This window comes from Cygnus atratus, chromosome 16 (genome assembly GCF_013377495.2).
Source record: "Cygnus atratus isolate AKBS03 ecotype Queensland, Australia chromosome 16, CAtr_DNAZoo_HiC_assembly, whole genome shotgun sequence".
NCBI classification, from domain to species: domain Eukaryota; kingdom Metazoa; phylum Chordata; class Aves; order Anseriformes; family Anatidae; genus Cygnus; species Cygnus atratus.
The window spans coordinates 4,985,612-5,007,994 of NC_066377.1; the positions used below are offsets into that span (position 1 = coordinate 4,985,612).

At 39.3% G+C, this 22,383-nt stretch overlaps 1 protein-coding gene across 3 annotated transcripts; it reads right to left on the reverse strand.

Moving 5' to 3' along the window:
- Positions 1 to 772: 772 nt before the first annotated feature.
- EDN3 (endothelin 3) lies at positions 773 to 22,075 on the reverse strand. Of its 3 annotated transcripts, none has more exons than XM_035548338.2 (5): positions 21,708 to 22,075; positions 21,117 to 21,360; positions 8,228 to 8,392; positions 7,214 to 7,318; positions 773 to 952 (listed from the first exon to the last, which is right to left on the reverse strand). In XM_035548338.2, exons 1-4 carry the CDS (start codon positions 21,757 to 21,759, stop codon positions 7,246 to 7,248), a joined length of 534 nt encoding a protein of 177 aa, XP_035404231.1. In that variant the 5' UTR covers positions 21,760 to 22,075; the 3' UTR covers positions 773 to 952; positions 7,214 to 7,245. The 3 variants fall into 3 exon arrangements, with proteins under 3 accessions (XP_035404231.1, XP_035404230.1, XP_035404229.1); XM_035548337.2 differs by lacking the exon at positions 773 to 952 and adding an exon at positions 4,910 to 6,321 and having other exon boundaries at positions 21,708 to 22,074; XM_035548336.2 differs by lacking the exon at positions 773 to 952 and adding an exon at positions 4,910 to 6,321 and having other exon boundaries at positions 7,203 to 7,318; positions 21,708 to 22,073.
- Between the last annotated feature and the right edge of the window lie 308 nt (positions 22,076 to 22,383).

Genomic DNA, 22,383 nt, shown 5'->3' on the forward strand with positions numbered 1-22,383 from the left:
CTCAGGCTCAGCTTGTATGTTCATGTAAACTTGATTTTTGTTGCGAGTTAATACATGTGGCTGTTGCTGCTCCATGAACTCATGTTTGCTTCTGTTGGCTTGCTCCAATGTGCTGAATTACCACAGCGTGTATTTCAAGTCCATCTAGAGAAAGCCTCAGTAACACATCTCAGCTGGGTTGATAGATGACAAGTAGCTGTTGTTAAGTTCAATAGCCAGATCAGGCCAGCAGTAGGCAAGTGTATCCTCCTCTTCTTTTGCTGTTTTTTCCAAGGCTGTTTTACCAAAAGCATCCATGGTTTTGAGATGGTTCATCTTAAAATTCACACTTAATTGCTTGTGACTTCATCAGCAATTTTTACATGTTTCTGGATGAAATCTTATAACTGACTCTTCCAGTATCTGAGTCTGTGAACACATTAAGATACAAATTGTGCACATACCTAACTGTTGTACTTTCTCGGTTGCTTTCTGCAGTGTTGAAAGTACAGATCTCTGGAATGCAGTAGTACAGATTACTAATGGCCAGGCTTAGAGGATGAGATTTACAGACTACAATGGAATATATTTGTCTTCACATGTCATCTTGCTTTCTGCTTAGTAATTGTTAAAAATCTGCACCTCGGGAATTTAAGCACCAAGCTGACTCCAAAGATGATTCATCATTTACTTTGCCATACCTTTTTAAGTGCCACTTGTCATCTGTGTGCATTTTTAAGCATGACATACCTGTGAAAAATATGTTTAGTTTGTCTCCATGGTAAAACCTATCTAGCCCATCAATATATATATATTTATTGCTGAGATAGTTTGCACATTTATTTTAAAGACAAAAAAATAAAAGGCTCTAACCCTTTTTATTATATGCATTGAAAGTATTTGCGTAGCCAAGGGTCTGTACTGGTAACCGAAGACCGCTCTCCTCTCACTTGAGCAATATAAATTGCCAGGCCTGGATCCGCAAAGAGAAACATAGTGAACAATGAAGCATTTCCAAATTGATTAGTCAATACTTTAGGAGAAAAAAATTGTCATTACAAAATAGTAGACAGCAAATTCAAAATGAACCATGCAAATAAAAATGAAAACAATCTAGCAGATAGCAATAGAACAAATAATTCCTGGACAAGTATGGTAAAATTGCTGCTCATGAATCACACGTAAACTCTCACTAACTTAATGGACAGCTGGATCACACTCTGAGAAACAATTTTAACAGAAATCAATAGTTGTTAAACATGATTTTTTGTCCAGTGGAATATCCATTACTACAAGTAAAAAGGAAACATCTTTTGCTCAGATATTTCCTCATCTCTTCTCATTTCATTTTTTTAACATAATGGCCCTTTACTGTCTAAATGGCTTTGTCCACATAGAATTTTCAAATATTCATAGGAAAAATGGTGTTTGAATGTCAAAGACTTGTAGACTTGTAATCAACTTATTGTTAAGGGGACAGAATTTCAGCTCTTGCAAGTCAATACAATTCCATTTATGTTGACAGAGATGTCTGCAGGGAGTTTGGGTCAAGGTATCTATTCACTGATGATTGAATGATAACACATGGTAAAAAAAAAAAAAAAAAGTAGATACCTTTTAAAAAGAAGGACTAAGAATTCTAAGCATTGTGCATATAGGACATGACTTGGGAACCAGGTCACTGTTGTAAGATTGATAAGGAGCATATTGAAATAAAGAGAGAACCAAGCTAGAAGTATGGGGGGTGAGGGAGAATGTGTTCAATATGGATACTACTTTATGCAATGTGGATACTGCAGCTTAGGCTAGAGCTCAGTAAGAGCCCAAGAATTCAGTGAAGTATTTCTCATGGCAGAACTTGAACCTCATCCCAGAAGTTTTTTTGAAGCGCAGTTACACTACTAGCTATCAGCATTGGTTACTGAGCTATAGCGATAATTTTGGAGTGCAAATCAAGGCACATCTGTCTTCTAAAGAAAGCACTTCTGAAAATCTTGGCAGTAGAGATACTTCTGAAAATTTGCTTTTGAATGAAGTTTGGAAAGATACCATGCAATGTAAACAGAAAGCTCAATATGCTTCGTTTAACTTGCTTAACATATTTTAAGTCTCTCAATTCTGATGTTTCCTTGTACTATAAAGCTCTCCAGGTTACGTCTTTTCCTCTGCAAAACTCTAGTAGTGAAACCAGAGATTGGAAACAATCTCATCTTTCACAATTTTCCTTGATTTCTGTTCCAATAGATATCAAATTGTGGATTTAAAGATTTAATGTTCATATGGCTTTTTGTTTCTTTGTGCCAGGGCAGGTTTAGGTTGGATATTAGGAGAAATTTCTTTACTGAAAGGGTTGTGCTACATTGGAGCAGGAGGTCTTCAAGAAACATGTAGATGTAGAACTTAGTAGTGTGGTTTAGTCGTGGACTTTAGTACTAGGTTAACGGTTGGACTAGATGATCTTAGAGGTCTTTTCCAACCTGAATGGTTCTATGATTCTACAATAACTTCTAGTTGCATTTTTCAGTCTTACTCTTATTAGCCTGCATTTTACTCCTATAAGATAAATAGTTTTGTCATCTCAAGTCACCTTGAACCAAATTTTCATGATTTCCCTCTGCAGTCTTTCACATTAGTGTTTTTGCTGTTTTTGTTTGTTTGTTTGTTTGTTTGTTTTGCCTAGTTGTTCTGTTGCATATATGTGAAAAATGCTAGATGCTGCCAATAGGAATATCTGTCAGGCTCAAGTGCTGGGTATCTAGAAAGTATCTGTCTGGGTGGATCTGGTGGGTTTGGGTGGCACATCCCAGAACTGTGGCCACTGTTTCTTTTGGTCATTATGAAGAGATTACATGCACTGTAGTAACATATTTCCATTATTTTCTTGCAGCAAAATAAATTCTTTCAAACTCTTTTTTACTCAGCTGTGTTTTGTGAGAAAGACTTATGTCAAACTTCTTTGAGGTTTTAAAACTGTCAAAAGCATTTCATTCAGTCTTTGCTGGTACATCATGCCAGCAGTCTCGGTTTTTATTATGGAGAAAAAAACAATTCAATTCTGCTGCATTTAATGAATAGTTGGAGGATGTAGTAAATTCCATTTAGCACATTCACAAAGCAGATGAGGAATGATTTAAGTTGTCACAGTTTAGCCAAGAGAAAATTACTTCTGCCTGCATGACAAAATAACTCTAAAACGTACCACCTTCTCCCACCCACATATCTGATAAACTTCAGTGGGTTACAAACAACCCTTAGTAAGGGAAATGAATAAATCAATGGCCTATTTTAATTCATCTATTCTTATGAATAAAAATTGGGTAACTTCCTGGTGAAGTCAACTAAAAATTAGTTTCCTTTTAAAGTCACCCCTGTATTAACTTAACATGAGAAGGATCTACTGAAGAACTTTGCTTCCAGGTTTTACAATCATTGTGTAATCTTTGGGAAGATTAGAAGCAAAAGAATAGTATCCCCAAAAGCCAGCACAGCAAGCAAGGAGCCATTTACTCTGATGAACAGGAAACATGAACTCTGCTCAGGGAGTAGTCACCTAACTCTGCAGGAAAGCACTTCCTTCCACACTCGCAGCTTTGACCCCTCTCTGACTCTGACACCGAAGTCTATGCCTTTCACAGGGCACAGCCAAGGAATAAGAAGTGGAGGTGGTGATGGAGACCATTGTCTCCATGAGACCGTTGTCTCCGTGGCACTTAACTGTTCTTACTGCTGTGTTTAACTTGGATGGGCTTTGCTGTAACGTAAGCCCCACACTTGCTGTTTCTGCTAGAGGAACGTAGGAACAATATGCTGCTTTCCTCTCTGCCACAGACCTGTGCGTTTGATGCTGTGTTCACATCCCCCCCTCCTTTTTTTTTTTTTTTTAGTTTTTCTTACAAAAGAAATTCTTCAAAGCCTCCCTTCTAGAGTGTTTTCTAGACCTCTGATCATTTATTGCTCTTATTCCTATTAACAACTGAAAATTGCACTTTTTTAATGGAAACTAGAAGGAGAGCTACGCCATGCTGACAAAATTAGAAAAGTTGCATAGAAACAGTTGTACATGGAATAGAGTAAGAACTGGAACTAATTTGTTGTTACAAAGCTATACAGTAGTGTCCTCAAAACAATATCCCAGAAGAATAGTTCTGTAGTACACCTAGCTATGCTAATGTTACATGTGAAAAGACTTATTTCTAGCTTCTGCAAATAATCATTTTGATTTATCACATTTTAAAAATTTTCTTACTTAAAACATTCATCAGTTGTATATTATTGTTATGTGAAATTTTTAGAGAACTTAAATTCAAATTAGTCCAACATGCATACCATTAAAAATAGACTGACACCCTGAGACATGAGGGATGCTAGTGGTGAAATTTTCCATAAACATATGAAAAGTAGGTAATAGTCTCGTGGTCGTAAACTATTCTCAGACAGAATAACTGCAGTTACAGTCCAGAACCCATCACATACATTGTTTGGCTATATGCTGCATTTTACAGATTAATTTGGATAGATCTGCAGTAACCTTTGAATTTTGTCCCTTCCTGGTTTGATGCAACAGTTATTTCTCATGTTCGTTCTTTTGCTGTGTTCAGGAAGGATTGATTTTTACATGAACTGCTAGGGGTACATATTCAGTTCTCAGACTTTGAGCTATAAATCTGTTTTAAAGAAGGCAAATTTCTGTATGACCTAGGTGTATGCATTCAGGGAAAGAAAAAAAAAGACCCTGTTAGTGGTTATAAATGAGCATTAAGCATTCTTCATAGCAAAGCCTGATTATTTGGGGCAGAGGGGAGGGGAGAGCTATACGGTTCCTTTTAAAAAATATGGGAAAATTATATGTGAGGTTTTTCCATATAATAAATAATCTATTTTCTATGAATGTACAAAATCATTTGTACAGCAAATAAGACACTGATACAAATGCAGTAACTGAAAGATATATTTACTTTTATAACTATAATAATTTATTTATGAAATATATCCATATTTATATAATATATCATATATATTTTGGCAAAAAGACCTCCCTTTCTTGTTTCAAAGTCTATCACCACTGTTCTAAGTCCATATAACCATTTTTACTGTTCTTTTCATTTTGCAGTTTTTCTTTTAGTTTCCATCTTCCAATAAAATATAATTTAACGTCATCTAGTTACGGTTTAACCTATGCACCCTGGGGAAAGTCTGCCTGAAGTTCAGTCAAACCAAAAAAAGATCTATAATGTTACAAGTAAGGGATTTCCTCTCTCTCTTTTTAAATTATATTATTGAACAGGATGTGCAAAAGATACTCTTTTTCAAGCTTACTCTTGCATCTTTCTATCAAAAAAAGTCCATAATTTCTGAAGATATATTTTCCATTGAAAAATATCCACAGGTGGATATAATCTCATCATCAAGTTTCCAAGTTGTTCAGTGATGACGTTTCATTGAAGAGATAAAAATGCGATGTAAAGGACTAGAAAGGATGAATGTATGTATTATGGATGATAACGTATGTTAGGGGCTTTGAATAGCATATGATCTAGTACTTTCTGTGAAGTTTCTTTTAAAGTTCCATAGTCCTACCCTTTCATCTCTAGGAAATTATTTGGGATGAATTATTGGAGTTCTGCTCATCAACTACAGTGCATCTCTAAATAAGCACTGTAAATGTTTTTGAATGGAACTTTGTGCAGGAATAATTTGTGCATAAATTCAGTAACCTATTGAATACTCAATGTATACTCTTAACTTGCTATACTTTACAGTAATGTTTATATTAGCCGTTCATATTTATTCTGCATAGATATTGTTATTTAAACATCTGCCACAAGGTTACAATATGATGATTCAGGCTTGCATACATTAACAAGAGAAACATTTTGAATCTGTTTATTCTTATTGAGAACTCATGTATAGGCAATCTCTCTAACTCATCACATTGTCCAGTTACAATTGCCCACGTAAAACTGGATGGGTTCTTCAGACACATAGCAAGCATAAGTGAAACAGTATGTTTCCATTTTACTTTTAAAAATCAGGTAGAAAAATGTTTCCTGAAATTGTGTTGCTGAAGTTTCAATCAGTCTTTGAATTTGTGTTCAATATTGATATATATTCCCTGCCGGGTTATGTGATAATTATCCTTTACTGAGACTCTCACGAGGGGAGCATGGGAGAAAGCTTCTTCATACAGGTTCACGTGCCCTCAGAATGGCATTGAGGGAATGGAAGTGTAGCATGCTGCTGAATTCTCCACTGGCATCAGACTGAAGCATCAATGTTGTCCATCTCAGGGGAGAGCTGTAGTTTAAGTTCTTGCTTCTGAGCTTCAGCAAATGAACGTTAAAGCTAAACAAACAAACAAACAAAAACCTTCTTGATTAGTCAGAGCTAGCTCTCTCTGACCTGGTAGAACTATGGTTCATCTCCTTGATTATATAAACACACCTACTTGATATAGTATACACAGAGTAAATGCTACCCAGATGCCTAATTAGCTCTGATTACATAATCATAGCAAAACAAAAAAACAAAACAACAAAAGAAGTTGGATCCTTCCCTCCACAGCTAAAATTTTGAGGTAATGAGGTGATTTTGACTTATTTTTAAAAGTCTTGTAGTCCTAATGGCTGCTTCATTTCACCCAGAACTACAAGTATTTGCTTATACTGACATCACTTTGCATTTCTTACGTAGCAGTAGTATTAAAGGTTGATTTGAAACTGGAACTTTTTTGAAACTGGCTACAAGGTCACAGTAACCTCTTTATATCTGACACTTATAGTAGATTTATTTTCCCCTCCAAATATTTTTCCACAAAGTTTGTTTTGTTTCTGTACCTTGACAACTTAAGTTTTACTCCAGTAGTGCACTGTCACATGTAGCCAAAGTTGTTGCAGTAGTAATTGAGTAAAAATATGACAGACAGGAATAGCTCTTGACTGGGGGGGAGGGCGGGGGGGGAAGTAGGGCTGTTTCCAAAATATGTTGACTTATAGCCAGAGAATCCAATTTCTGAAAGAGCTAGATCAGCATGAGAAAAGCTGTAGTAATTCTATGTATAATAAAGGTTATTTAAAAATAAAAATAAAAATAAAAACAAAACTTCACAAGCCAAATTCTGCCCTTATTTAGCAGGAAGGGAAAATATTATTTAGAATAATTTAGTCTTATGAAAATACAAAGCAAATTTATGGAAAAATAGTATTTCTACTCAACAAGATACACACCTGAGCCATACCTGACTGTTCAGGATCCTCCAAGCTCTCTGTGCTACTGAATGAAAGCATTCTCCTCTTCCCTGCTTTGGTCTTTCTCCTCTGTTATTTTCATTGATCCGTGATTTCTGGGGAAGAGAGATTTGCTCAATTTCTCACTGTGTTCTATCAATTATCCTTACTGAGCTATTCATAAAGTGACAACGTCATACCTTTGTTTAGAACAGAAAAGCTTTGCATATTTCCATTCTAAAATAATGCACTATTAAGCATGGCCTGAATTGTTCTGCTTGTTATCCTAACTGTTGCTATTTCAAAAATACCACATCATAAACAGAAATACACACCAACAAAAATCCAAAGCACTCATGCACTGAGTCTGGCTGGGATGGAGTTAATTCTTCATAGCAGCCCACGTGGTGCTGTGTGTTGGATTTGTGATTAAAAAAAAACAGTGTTGATAGTGCACCGCTGTTTTGGTATTCCTGACCAGTGCTCGCCTGGCATCAATGGGACAAAACTCGGACAGGTGACCTGAACTGGCCAAAGGAATATTTCATAACATCTAATATTATCCTTGATGATAAAACTCTGAATATAGATGGAAGAAGAGGGGGGGGCGGTGCTGGCTTTTCTTAGTGACTGGCTGGGCATCAGTCTGTATTCAGGAGATGGTGAGTGATACGCATTGCATTGGTTATTGGTTTTTGGTGTGTATGGTTGTTTATTTTTTTTCCCTCTTTCCTTCACCTGTTGAGCTGTCTGTATCATGATGCATGAGTTCTCTCACTTTTGCTCTTACCATTCATTCCCCTACCCCACTTGAGGGTGAAATGAGTGAGTGGCTGGGTGGGTGCTTGGCTTCTGGCCAGGGTTAACCTACACAACTAGATAACAGAATTGGATTTGAAATCAATACATCTCTTGACCAGTTTCATTTGATACATGCAATGAACAATTTACTTCCATGAATAGTTTGCTTCCATGAAATAGTCAAATAATGTACTCAGCCTGCATTATTAAGAAAAGATGCTCACCTTCTTCTGTCTTGCATTCTCCTGCAAAACTGCATACACTGCTTGTCATGAGCATCCAAACAAGAACACCGGAAAGAAGACTGGAAAGTACTTTGATTCTGGCCTGTAGATCTTTTGCCTCTAAAATTGCCTCTGTAGTTAGACAGTCCATATGGTACAGTCCTCCTGTTGTGAGAATCACAAATGTTGTATATTTTAGGAGCTAATTAAGATGATGATCTGTTTTTTTTTTCTCTTTTAGAAAACAGACCTATACCAAACCAATCAACTTATACCAAACTCAATCAACTTAGGCTTCTATAAAGTTATAAAGTAGCTTAAAAACAAAACAAACAAACAAACAACAACAAAAAAAACCAGCTCAAATGTCAGAATTAGTTGGCAGCTACATTGACTATGTACAAAAAAAAAATGATTACCTAGCACCCAGTACAAATACATCCCCAGGTAATTGCTTATTTTAGTGTTTCTTTGTGTTGGTTACTCCCCACAAATGTCATGTCCAGTGCCATAGCTGGTAGAAACTGAAATAGGTAGGGGCTGTGGCGATTTCTACCAGATAAGTGACATGTTGTTTTCATCATCTTCTGATTTGCCATTGTTTTTATCATTGAGAAATGGAGAAAACTGTCAGCATCATTGGTTTACTGCATCACGTTTAGGAACATGACCCATTGAGTCACAAATGTGAGAACAGCTAGATAATCTTTCTCATGTGATCTCTCACAGAAAAGCATTGGTGCCTACATATTCTTTACAGCAGCACGCCGATAGATAGAGGTAATTCTCTTTATTTCCCTGAAGTTTGGCATACTTTGTTTATTTATGGGTTATAGGCAATAGTATCAGAAAACGGAATGCTTCATCGCTGCTTGCCAGTGTCCCAAAAATGCATGGATAGTTTTGATGTATGTCATAAATTGTCCTCCTACTACAAGTTGTCAAAGAATCTCAACTCAGGTTTACACCACGTGGAACTTCTGGAGACCCACAAGTGTTCCAGTGTACTCAAGGGCTGGGCTAAGCAACCCAAAAATGCTAAAAAACCAAAGGGTTCAAAAGTGAGAAAGAGGAGTGGAGGTGAAAGGGGGAGAAAAAAAAGAAATGCGGGGGAGAGGAAGTAAGAGCGGTTATAGATGGATTACAGAAGGGTTGCAGAACAAAGCCTGAATAATCTGTCTGGAACCACTAACTTCGTGTACTTGGACTTGTTTCATTTGCTTTCATAAAAACATCATTAGGCTATTAATTGGAAAGCTGCAAATTTTCCCACGCTCATGGTGGGCTGAAATGTTTAGAAACATTATTTTTGTAATCTCTGCAATAATTTTTGATGTAACATCAGTACAGTTCATGCAAATCAGTTATTCAAACCTCTGCACTGCTAGTAACGTACCAGCTTGTAACCATGCGTCTCATCTTTCACAGCCTGAACCAGAGCACACCTATCGTAGGTAGATTTATCATAAAATCACAGAAAGAGACAAAATCACAAGCAGTATTTCTGTTTGTTACAGGCCATGAGACACTCTCCAGCAGGTGCTGATCTTCTTGACATCTGTGCAGAAAGTGTTGTATATTTTCACCACTTCCTTCGTTCTACGGCTATGCCTCAACACTAGGAAAGGCCAAGAATACGCAAATTTAGGACTTAATTTTGCCCCCTCTTTTCAAACAGCCCTTTCAGAAGCTATTTGTTGTCTTTAGGGTTAAGGGCAAGTCCTATTTTATAATTGAAGAGTATTAATAATTCTGTACTGTCATCTACTGGAGAATAATGAATGATAAATGGCTAATATAGGTAACTTCTGTCATAAATAGTTGTTGTACAGTCATATTTTTAGATACATTCATGTTTTTTTTATGAAGTAATGGCTGGTATTTAGAGATAGGAATGGGAGGAAGGAAGTTCCTGTCTTTTTAAGGGTAGTGAACCCTCTATGGAAACAGTCTGGGACAATTCTGTTATTCAACTTCTTTCTTAGATTTAGGCTGAAATGAAAAGAGGAATTTTGCTTGGTCTAACCAACTGTGAAACCCCTATTTCATGGTGGATTGGTTGTAAAGGGATAAGGAAGCTTTTTACAGCTTTTTCAGATGTCATCCCACATCATATTAACATGACATCAAATACTGTAGTATTTTATTTTCATTATTTAAAGTGGTTCCCCTTAAAAAGTTCATTTTCCCAACATATGATACAATTTTTTCTTACTCTGATTCTCTAAATGAGAATCTCTGTGGGACTGAGCTACAGGTTGGCCTGTGTCAGAGGTTTTGCCTTCACAGCTGGAGAGGCAAAAGGGCACATGTGCTTTATTCCTTAGTTGCTGCAGTTTGCAAATTAATGGGCTAAGTGCAATCATAATCAACTTCAATTTTATGTTAATGCAGCAGTACGAGAACTATGGTGAGTTAGGAACAGGCCCTTTACCAGTCTGATGTATTTCCTAAGAGCCAGTAAATTCCAGCAAACTGGCAGGAGTGGACAATGTAGTGTAACTCCAAGTGATTAGAAGCAAGAATCACAGCCAGAAGCAGAGGAGGAAACTGATATTTTAGATACTACTTCTGATCTTTCTAATGAAGTGCCTTAAGTTCTATGAAACTTGTAAGCCTGAGGCTTATAAGGGTATGCTTCATAGCTTGGAAAATGTATTCAAGAGCACTTCATTCTCAGTGGTCCAGAAATAAATGCAAAAGCAATGACATTTTCAAGTGTAAGAATTTTAACTAGAATACCCAAGCAAACATTTTTATGTAAGCTAATGTGCAGATTTGCCAATCAGAAATGGAAATTTCATAGTTCTCCAATATGCCTGTCTTTTTATTTCTTAGCCAAAAATTCTGAACCAAAACAGATAAACTTCAATAGCGACTCAGAATCTTTCCAGCAGTATTCAGAAAGAGCTAAAAAATATAGTCAGTGTTTTCGTGCCTGTCAGTTACTCTGATGCAACTCATAAATCACAACATTTAAGCAAATGTTAGTGTGTGCATGGTTATCATAGCAGCTGAAAATATTAGTATTTCAAGTTAGTTCATGCCTCTTTCCCAGTACTTCAGAAGTGAGAAGAGATGCCAGAGAGATTCAGTTGAACAAATATCAGAAGCATTTGCCTAGCAGCATGCTGAGATTGTTACATGTGATTAATAAATGGCTGCTTGTGCAGCAAATTTTATGGTGCTGCAGTGCTCAGGTTCAAAATGACAGACACAGAATTACAATTTCTACTTGCTAGGTGGGAATTTTTGTCAACATTTAATTGTCACCAAGCATTTGCTTTGCTTCCCATTTCAGGTGAGGCATCTCTTCTTTAGTCAGCTTTTAACCACTTTCTAAATTAAAGAAGGTGTGAGTTTAAAGAAATAGCTTCTTCTTCAGTATAAGCTATTTAGTTCTTTATTTCCCTCATTATAAGACTGTATGTGGAAAAGAAGCTGCTAACCTAACCCTCCAGTGCCTGGAATTATTTCATGTAATAAAATTATGGGCAGTCAGTGCAACAGATCTGTTATCCAAAGATAATCCCATGTGTAACATAGAGCTGCACAAAGCTAATCAAAGCACAGCATGCTCTTGTCACTTGAAACGTGTTTTTGATTTCTGCAATGGAAGGAACAGGCAGCAATCTTTAGGCTGGCCAATGCTTCTCCTAGAATTTTAAAAGGCAAAAGTATAGCTATGCAAGTCAGATATTCAAATCCTTAAATAACCCAGACCATTTCTGTATTTCTGTACTTGTATCCGCCAAATACAACATAAAAAGCTGACCTAAAAGTCAGCTGTCTCTTGAAGCAAGTTTTTGTCAGTAAATTAATAGAGATAAGCATTTGTTTGTTGAAAAAGACAAGTACTGAGTAATAGTGAAACAGCCATTCTAAATCAGTGATACCAGTGCAAATTTCCCACAGAAAAAACTGCCCATTGAGTAACTCTTGCCTTTAAGTCTAATTGGGAAGTGTACAATTTGCACATGTCCAGCTGTCCCTCATTTATACTAGAGTGAATGTTCAGAATTCAGGCAGCCAAATCCAATTGGTCTATTTTAATTCTTATAACATGTGGCTGAGTTTCTCATGCTATGTTATAATTGACCTATGAGCTGCTATTATTTTCTACTTTCCCAGCCACTTAAACACAGCAGATACCTTCAGGGCACTTGAGAGTTTCAGCCAAAACAAAGGTATGAGGGGGTTGCAGCATTCATCTCAGATGCTGCGATTTCAATATTCAGCAATATATTTTCTGGCAGGTATCCAAGCCAGAAAGGCTCCCAACAGTCTCCAGTATTCTCAGACAATCTTAAAATGTATGAGATCCCTGCAAGGACCACTGAGAACAAAGAATATGGAAAGGGAGCAAAAATTAATATCCTCCAAGCACACCAAAATGTCTCCAAAATGAAAGGCACAGGGGGAAATCACAGATATTTCCGTGTACAATTCCACGTAAAGCTACTGCAGTAATACTGTGTGAATCTGCAGATGATGGTATCATTGGCCGTTCTGAAAGTTCAATCCAACTGTCTGCAACAGGCATCAGGTTTTTTAAACTGTGAGTTGTTCACAATAGGAGTTCCTCCCATATTATCACTGCCTCCTCTTCATCATCATTTAAGAAGTAAAACACCATGGGAATGCTCTTCAGAGAAGTCCCTGACTTCTTGGTCTTCTGTCATTCTAACCACATGCTCCGTTCATAGAAATTGTACTCTTTCTGAGTAGCTTTTTGCAGTTAAAATTATTTTCAGATGAGAGAAACAAGTTTTTAAGCTCTGTAGCCACACCTTTATTTCCCACATCCTCCATTTAGTTGTAGTCAGTGTTCCTCTTTATCTAAACAGGCAACTGTTATCCATAAAAGACGTAGCTCCAAGATCTTGCTGGATTTGGTTTTACCTTCACTCTTGTTTTTTGTTTGTTTATATGTTTTTTCAATCCTATTCTTTAATTAATACTTGTTAATTTGTGAGGACTCCAAATTAGTTAATTAGTTATAGCTAACTTAGGCAATAAGCCAGACATTGCACATACCTACTTCACCATCCCATCTCACTCATCAGATGGGTTCTTTGGTATACCTCCCAGTGAGATTTCACGCTACCCAAGTACTGTGAGAGAATATGAAGGTTGCAATAAGGCAGATTATTGCTGGGCATCTTCCATAGCACACCATCCCAGGAGGATTACAGCAGTGACAAAGGCTTGAGCAAAACTCTGCATAGCAAAATCAAAATATGTGGTTTTTTTTAAGTCTTAGTGTTTATTTTAATTTTATCAATAAAACCCTTATCTTATAGCTGTCAAAAGGATGCTACATGTTTTCTGTATCAAATACGATCAGAAAAAAAGTCTGAGTTGAGTAAAACCTGGGGTATGTTTCTTGAGGCTAGTGAAATCAACGAACCATGGGGGGGGGGGGTATTTTTTCTTTTTCATTTCATTCTCCAAACACCCGGAGAGGCTAACCTGCTGAACTGAGCTATTGCTTCACAAAAATACCTCTCTCTAAACAGCACTGCCCGTATCCTTCAGTATCTCATACCAGTTCTAATCTGCTCCCAGTTTTGTGGCAAGTGATATGATTAAAAATATGTATCTGGTGCAATATTTTCTGTCTGTGGGGCCCAAGCTCCCATTATTCCTTTTTCTTCCTCTGCCTGGCAGGAAATCTTATTAACAAGGGGGCTGCTTCTAAAGGAAACAGACTGAGGGAAATCCCAAAGGGCAAGAACAGCTGGAAAACAAGAAGGAAAGGAATCAGATAAAATTAGGTGGCAAATGGTAGCTTTCTTAAAGCAAAATTCAGAGTACCCATTGCTAGTTTCTGAAGCCACCATACCAGTGCACACACAGAACACACTCTCCAGTGCGTGTTCGTGCAGTGTGTACAGTTCAAAACCCACCGCTGGTTTAAAAACAAATAAAACAAACCTGGGGGAAAATGAACAAAAGTTAAACTTTAAGACTGATGAAAGTGCCTGTGGTTTGACGGCCATGGAGACTGTTTACTCTTTGTTTAGTCTTAGAATTAGGCCAACATGAGCAGCTGTAGTGAAATTTCAAGGCACTAGCTGTTAGTGTGTCTCATCCCTGACCCCATTTTCTTCAGGGCCAGCTCCTGCAGTGACACGGGAGCCTAGGCTGCAGAGCCGAGAGATTTCAGGTCTTTCTGAGGATACTGCTGTTAAGCTATCAATACTGTCAGCACTGTAAATAAGGTTTTCATGAAGACAGGATATAGTCTACATTTAGACTGCGGAGGGCATGCAAACTGTGCATGTGTCAGACAAAGATTTAAGGTACCCAGGGAACAGGCTGAACAATGCAGGATGAGGAAACCTGAAAAGAATGAGACAGTTTAGGAGCAGTCAGGAGAAATGAGCAGGACACCAAGCAGGAGAGAGGGGGAATCTGAGGCAGTTACTGGAATGGGAATTTCCTTTCAATATGAAACTGTCAAAAGAAGGCATTCACTAAAACACAAAGCCACACCTTTTTTTTTTTTTTTTTTCTTAAACCTGGAATGTTAAAGGTATTGTAAAAAGGAAACACTGGATATGTTCATTCAAGAGTATACTGACCTGTTTTTTAAAACAGAATAGGCACACAAAAAGCAAGCTATTTTATATCTCAGCCTAGAAGAATCTTATTTTAAGTAAAAGATTGTGTAGTTATATGCCATTATTGAACTATTCTGAAGATATTTTTTCTTAAGTTTGATACTTATCTCACTGATTTCAGGATTCTAATTGTGAAAACTAGTTGCACTGCTTCCACTAGTAAAATGCATGCATTTTGATACTGACAAATGACAAGCAAACTGTCTTGTCTACCTGAGAATATGCATTAAAGCTAGGAATATGCATATAGGCAATCAACCAAGATGTGAGATCAGTGTGCAAAGCTGGAACTGTACAAGAATTTTTTTCTGAAACCCTTCGGGTTTTATTTGTAATAATGGCAAAGAATGAATACATCAAAAGGCTTGTCTACCCATGAATCCATGCAATTTAACTGTATTAAACCACGGTGTGAAGTCAGTACATGATTTAAATATGCAAGAATAACCATGTTTGTATAACAGGTTTAATAACCACACCAGTTTGTCTATGGTAAAATAAAACCATAACAGTAGAAGCCTATTACTATGTTCAGTAAACCTATTTGAAATAGTCCGCTTTTGATGTGAAGACTTGTGTAGCATTTTAATATCAAAAATCCTCCTTTAGGGTAGGAGAAATTTACAATCTCTCATTTAATTTTTCACAAATATTTGTAACTTAAAAAAAAAATTTAATATTACTCGTTTTGTTAATATTCCTCATTTATATCAATTCCTTTTATCTTCTTTATGTCTGATTTATTTATTTTTTACCAGTATGACCATAGATTCCATAGTTTTAGTTATTTTAATTGTTACTAGCTTGTTAAAATTTTTCTTTTTATCTTTCATTATTCAGGCTACATTAAGACCTGAGATGCACATGCATAGTCTAATCTTGATAGTCTGCAACAGGGCAGGGCAAGCTTCATCCAGAAAAATAAAATCAATTCAACATAAGATTCATCATTTCATCACTTCTTTTGGCACTTAATTCTGGTGGTTAACAATGCGCACTGTTAAACAGAGAGATCAACTTCTTTATTTGAATTTGCCTTGCTTGCAGCCACTATTTTATCATCATGCCTTTGGCTAGCAGGTATTTTTAGCCTGATCTATTAAGATCATAAGCACGTGCTTAATTGTTTTGGTGAATGAGAAATCTTTAGCTGTGTTCTTTTATTTCTAGTAATATACAGGACAGTGTCTACATTTAACTAATGATGGAGATAATTCTCAAAAAAATAGGGAAAATGTAAGACTTTATTATAACACTTAATAACCGTAAGGATGAAAAGCACTTTAAATAATATTATGCAGGCTTCCTTTCAACGAAATTCAGTTACCGATGAGATGCAGGTAACAAAAAGATGTTACAAAGAAAATGGAAAAGTGAGTCAGCAGGGCATCCTGTTAGAGGAGTATCCAATTGATTGTCCTGGAGTCTTCTTGTTTCCATTCTAGGATGGCCTTATGATAGTGACCTAAGCCAGCAGTGAGCAAAGATCATTAGCTTACGGCTGTTAGACAGCTGATCATAAGTGGAATCAGCCACTGTTGCCTCTTTAGCTTCTGAAAAGTCCTGAATCCACAACAAACACATTTGTCAGTACTTTTGGAAAAGAAAGGAAAAGAAAGGCCTTTCTCACCTTTACAGGTGGTCATATTAGATCAGAAAAACAGATTTCTACAGGTGAATCATCTAGAGTTGTTGACCTAGTGCTGCTCATATGCTGAATTTTGATGTCCATACAAAACATCGCATCCTTATAGCATCCCAATGTTAACACATACTCGTGAAACACTCACCATAGCCTCTACCACTATATCCCACAGAGCAAAGCAACAGACTACAAGTTAGTGCATGCCCTTGTCCTTCCCCAGAGGAAATAGATACAACATGTGTAACCACAGAAGAAATAGAATATGTCAGAGCTGCAAACACAAAGATATTAGAACAAATTCTCCCTTTCGCTTTGTCTATCCAATTGTACTGACTCAGAAATTGATGTAATTGGCAGACAGAACTGTTAGATCATCACCTAAACTGCCCTTTATAACGTGGTCATAGAATTTCATTCAGTTACCCACCTTTTGAGTTTAATAATTAATACTGAAATAAGACGTCACCTAGAGAAAAAACTTTTGCGTTGATTTAGACACTTCAATAAATTAATTTTGTTGCTTAATCTGAGTGAGGAAGTGCTTTTACAATTATGTATCTACACTGATTCCCCTTTGAAAGTCTCTGTATTATTGCCACATATTCTTACTATACTTTTATTTCAGAATTAAAGACCACTTTGGTATCTGATACTGTGTCACCGTTATAGTATTACTTTCCTATAGTTTTCATCTTTTAATCTTTTACTAATCATTCTGAGCATCTGTAGTAGTTCATGCAGCAACAGTAATGTCATTAACTGAAGTGCATTTTGCCATTGGATGCACAAGCTCAGTTCATATTGAAATACAGGACTCCTGTAAAGAGGTACAGATCTAAAAGGTCTTCCCTACATTTTTTTCTTTAACATACAGAATTGAGCATTAAGCTGTAGCTGTATTACATCAGTGGGTACTGTTTAAAAGACAAGCCATTCTTTCACCCTCAAAATGTGTCTGTATCTATAGATCAAGATACAGATCAAGATATGCATAATTAATAACTTGACAAAAAAATGCATTGCAAACTAATTCTGAGTAACCAGTTTTATCAGTGAGAAAAATTTACCAGCTTTTAATTATCTTTCTTATGAAACTGTTGTCTGCATCACGTAATTGCTTTATTCTGTTCTATCTTACCTGACTTCCATTAGGACTATGTCTTTCCCACTTAGGGCTCTCCATGCTCTCAGCATAAGGGACTCACACTAGGTGAAAATAACACTGGTGGGCTCAGTGATCTGGACTAACCCCAGTGGTTCATAGATAAGTATAAAGTAATACTCAAATGTGTACACATCATATCTCATTTAATTGGAAATAGCTGCAAAGTCAGAGGTTGGATACTCTGCAATTGTGTGCTCTTCCAGAATTGTCACCCTACTGATCCAAGAGGTTTCTCAGCAAGAATAGAAATAGGCCCTGTATTGGCAAGGCCACTGCCTCCAACACTGTTGTCATTGAAACTTTAACCACTTCTCCAGGGAAGGAAAAGGGGAGATCATGACCAATATTTGCTTTGAATATATTACAACAATGCTTAACAGCATCTTCTGTTGGAAAGAGTAGAGGGAAGAAACCAGAGGAGGAAATGAAGTTTGTCTGTGAAGTATGGAGAAAAGAGTAACCTGGTAACAGAAAATAACGAGGAATTTGTAACAGGAATAGAAAAGGATAAAGTGAAGGATACAAATCAAGAGAAATTAGAAAGAAAAAATAGTAAAAAATCAATTGTAGTGCTTGGTGTAGGAAGTAAAACTGAAAAAGAAATGAGAAGCAAATAAGCAGGAAAAAGATCAGAGTCAACAGATGTCAGGGTCGAGCACTGGAACAGGCTCGCAGGAAAGTGGTCACAGCAGCGAGCCTGCCGGAGTTCGAGAAGCATTTGGACAATGCTCTCAGACATATGGTTTCATTTTTAGGTAGTCCTGTGTGGAGCCAGGGGTTGGACTTGATGATCCTTGTCTCTTCCAACTCAAGATGTTCTGTTCTATTTAAGAAACACGCTCCAGAAGTTTACTAACTTGCTCATGATTTAATAATAGTATTGTAAGCAAGAGAGACCCATCTAGATGAATACACAAGTACAACTTTATGAGTATAGGTACCAGCAATAGATACAAAACACCATTAAACTTGTTTGGGTTGATGGTTGGACTTGATGATCTTGGAGGTCTTTTCCAACATTAAACGATTCTACGATTCTCTGAAAACCTCTCTATTTTTCAACATAATCTTTCTGGCTTTCTGTTGCGTGTATTGTCCTCAAAGTTATGTTTGAACAATACTTTTTACTAATCAATATAAAAACTTTCAACAACACATATACAGCAACATGAAAGCCCTATTTATAAACAGCCATGCAGTCTGTACAGATCCAAGGGTTACTTCCATTTAGAAGAAGTTGTGCAACTTCCTTGGGATATTAAAGTGCACAGGCAGGACTGATTCCTCTCATTCACATCCAGAAATATTTTGTCTTACTGAGACACTGTTCCAGGTAGAACACCAGGCCAGAATTAGCACCTTTTCATTCATACAGGTGACATGAAATCCTAATCCTATTCCTGTTACACTGAACATGGTCAAAAATGTGGAATATCTCCATACATACTTAATTCAGTGACTACCTCTGCCCTTGTATTTAGAAGCATTCTTCTGCAATCCTAGAATCTTTGAAAATCAAGGCTGTGCTCTTTCAGCTTAGAGGGAGATTTGTACATCTACCTAACGTGTAAACAGAGCCTTTCCTTTCATTGCTCAGAGCAGGCAAGGCTCAAGAACCAGCTAACAGAGCAAGGCAGCCCTGTATAGAATTTATCATTCTATGTGAATACTTAACCCTCAAATCTATACATTCTGTAGCTTGCATAGAAATGTCCGGTCAAATGGCATAAAAATCAACTATGATAGAAACCAAACTTTTAGACAAGTTGAGTGATCACAGGCAAGACCTGTGCACTGGACAGTGGCAGTAGACTTTGTGTACCTGAGAGATTTGCTGTTGTTTTGTGTACAATTGACTTTAGTTAAGAAAGCTGAGAATCATAGCCCCAGCTATTTGAATTATGAATACTTCATTTATAATGCTATATGTATAATGGAAATCTTATATATATTTCTCCATTCTCTACTTTTTAGAAGAAAATCTCCACATCAGTGGATTACCACACACATATTACAGGATTGCATCCAAAATATTTTTCCTAATGGAATGAAAATGAAAAAAACAACAAAGAAGTTAAGAAAAAACATTTTAATGACTTCTGTGGATCTATTATACTTTCAGGCTGGTAGAATTTCAAAAAGACTCGTCATCAGGCATGGCCTATAGCTGGGATACACATGTGAATTTACAAATTAAGTGCTATAAACCCTGTTTAATTTAACCTTTTCTACTGCTACTCTCTATCTTTTTCTATTCCCTTTGTTATTTTAATCTGATGAAAAGGTTTGCAATTGATTCAAATTGATTCTTATGGCTAAGAGAAACGTTTGCAAACTGTAGTCAGCAGCATACTTGGTGGTGCCATGTGGAAGCTCACAGTTATACCGTCCCAAGGTCTCTAACTGTTCAAGTCCATCGAACGGAGTCTGGTTTTAGACTCATCCAATCTCCTGATTGTTTTTTAATGAACTGATTGCTGTGGTTCCTACAGGACTGATACCTTTTAGCCTATGAAAATCTTTACAAATCCTTAAAACTTGTTTAGTCACTCTAAGAGACAGGATATATACAATGGGCTAGGAGGAGGACTGTAACCTTTAGGATGTAGGCAAAGTGTCAGTCTTCCTGGATGAGTTCTTTTAATTAGATACTGTTCGTAATGGATCCTGCTTTTCTGCATATGTGCTTCACCCCCTCTGACCTGCGTGAAACTCACAATTTCCACTTCATGGGAAATGTTATGATTTCAAGAAGTGTTTTTATTATGTGTTGAAAGAAAAGCTTGTGTTTACCATTCCCATAAAGTGTAGTTGTAAAAGACACTTCTGTAACATCTTAACTCTGGTATATTGAGGTTTTCAAAAAAATATTATTTTAACGTCAAAGCACTCTCCCACATGAATTTTTATCAAAGCCAGTACAATTACACACGCACTATTCTTCCCTTCCTAAAGAGCGGTTTATTAGAAACAGGTTTCTCCTACAAAATAACTCCATTTTCCCCCCATGACTAATTGCACTCGGGCTGCACATGCAGTCCACCCGGGGCTGCCTCCACGGGGACACTGCCTGCAGCCCGCTCCCCGGCCTTCCTCCTCCTCCTCCTCCTCCTCCTCCTCCCCCCCCCCCCCCCAGGCGAGGCCGGGCAGGTGGCGGGGCGCTGCAGTTCGGCCGCCCCCGACCCCCGACGGGACCCCCGGCGGCCGCCCCTCGCCCCCCGACCCCGGCCCCGCCTTCCCGCGGAGCTGCCCTGAGGGTGGCCGTGGGCGGGCGGGTCCCGAAGCCCCCCCTTGCCTCCCCGATGCCCCTCGGAGCCCCCCGCAGCCCCTCACCTCACCTCACCTCCCGCAGCCCCTCTCCTCACCTCCCGGCGACCCGCGCGGGACGGCCCCTCGCAGCCTGGCCCGCCATTTCGCGTCCCTCCTCCCCTCCATCCCTCACCCCTCACTCACTCGGGGGTGTTGATCCAGATGATGTCGAGGTGGCAGTAGTAGACGCACTCCTTGTCCTTGTAGGTGTAGCAAGTGCAGCGCCGGGCTCGCCGCCGCAGCGTCCCGCCGTCAGCCCTGGCCCGGCCGCCGCCGCCCGGCGCCGCCGCCGCCGCCGCCTCGCCGCCCTCCCGCTCCTCCCGGCCCAGCGCCGCCGAGCGCGGCTCGCCGCCGGCCGGCACGGAGCGAGGCCGGGGCAGCGAGGACCCTGCAAAAAGGGAAGGGGAAAGAGCAGCGCTCAGAGACCCCACTGCGGCGCCCCGCGCCCCTCCCCCCCCCCCCCCCCCCCCCCCCCGCTTGCAGCCCCCTTGGGGATGGGACCCCGAGAAGTTTCGGGCGGCCAAAGGCACCGTTATGTCTGCGCGGGATGCCTGTACCGGGGCTTGGGGGCGGCCCGGGAGAGGTTTTGGGGGGTTTAACCCACCGACGGCCAGTGATGCCTAGTAGCTACCCGCGCTGTTGCTTACAGCCTTCGGGGAAAAGAAGGGCAAAAGCAGCAGCCCTTCTTTGTGTGCGTGCGTGGAAACGGCAAAGAAAGAAAGAAAGTCAGGTTACCTGCAGTCGATGTAATTGTAAGTCCAAAGAGGAACAGTAACCCCAGCTCCATTAACCCCAAATTGCACGCTTGTTAACTGCAGGCAAAGGTGAAGCGCAGGGGCCGCTCCGGGAGGAGTCGCTGGGGGCCGGAGGCAGCCGCCGCTCCCCGCAGCCGGCTCCCCACGGGGCTGCGAGCGGCGCTGCTCCCTCGCGGCTCCTTTCCTCCAGCGCCCGCTGAGTCCCGACGGGGAGAGAGCGGCGTCAGGAGCAGGGAAGATCCATCGCTTGGCGTTTCTCACACACACCTCCCACCCCACCCCCAAATGCGAGCAGAAACCGGAGCTGCTGTTTCCCAGCTGCAGCCGCCTCCCCGCAGCGGGCAGCCTCCTTCCCTCCCTCCCTCCCTGCCTGCCTCCCCCGGGGCGGGCGCTCCCCGCCCCCGGCCCGGTGCAGGTGAGGGACCGGCAGCAAGCAGCATCCTCCCGGCGCCCCCCTTTGTTCTGCCGCCCGCGCTCCATCGCCCTCGGACGGTGCCCGCTCCTCTCGTCCTCTGCGCTCCCCTGGGGACGGAGGGTGGCCTCTATGATAGAAGCAAGAGGTTGAGGCTCAGACCTGGGCTACGGGTTTAGAAAGTGGTGTTTGGGGCTTTTCCTCCGGGACTTTATCACTGATTTCCCAGGTGAAAATTAAGTCA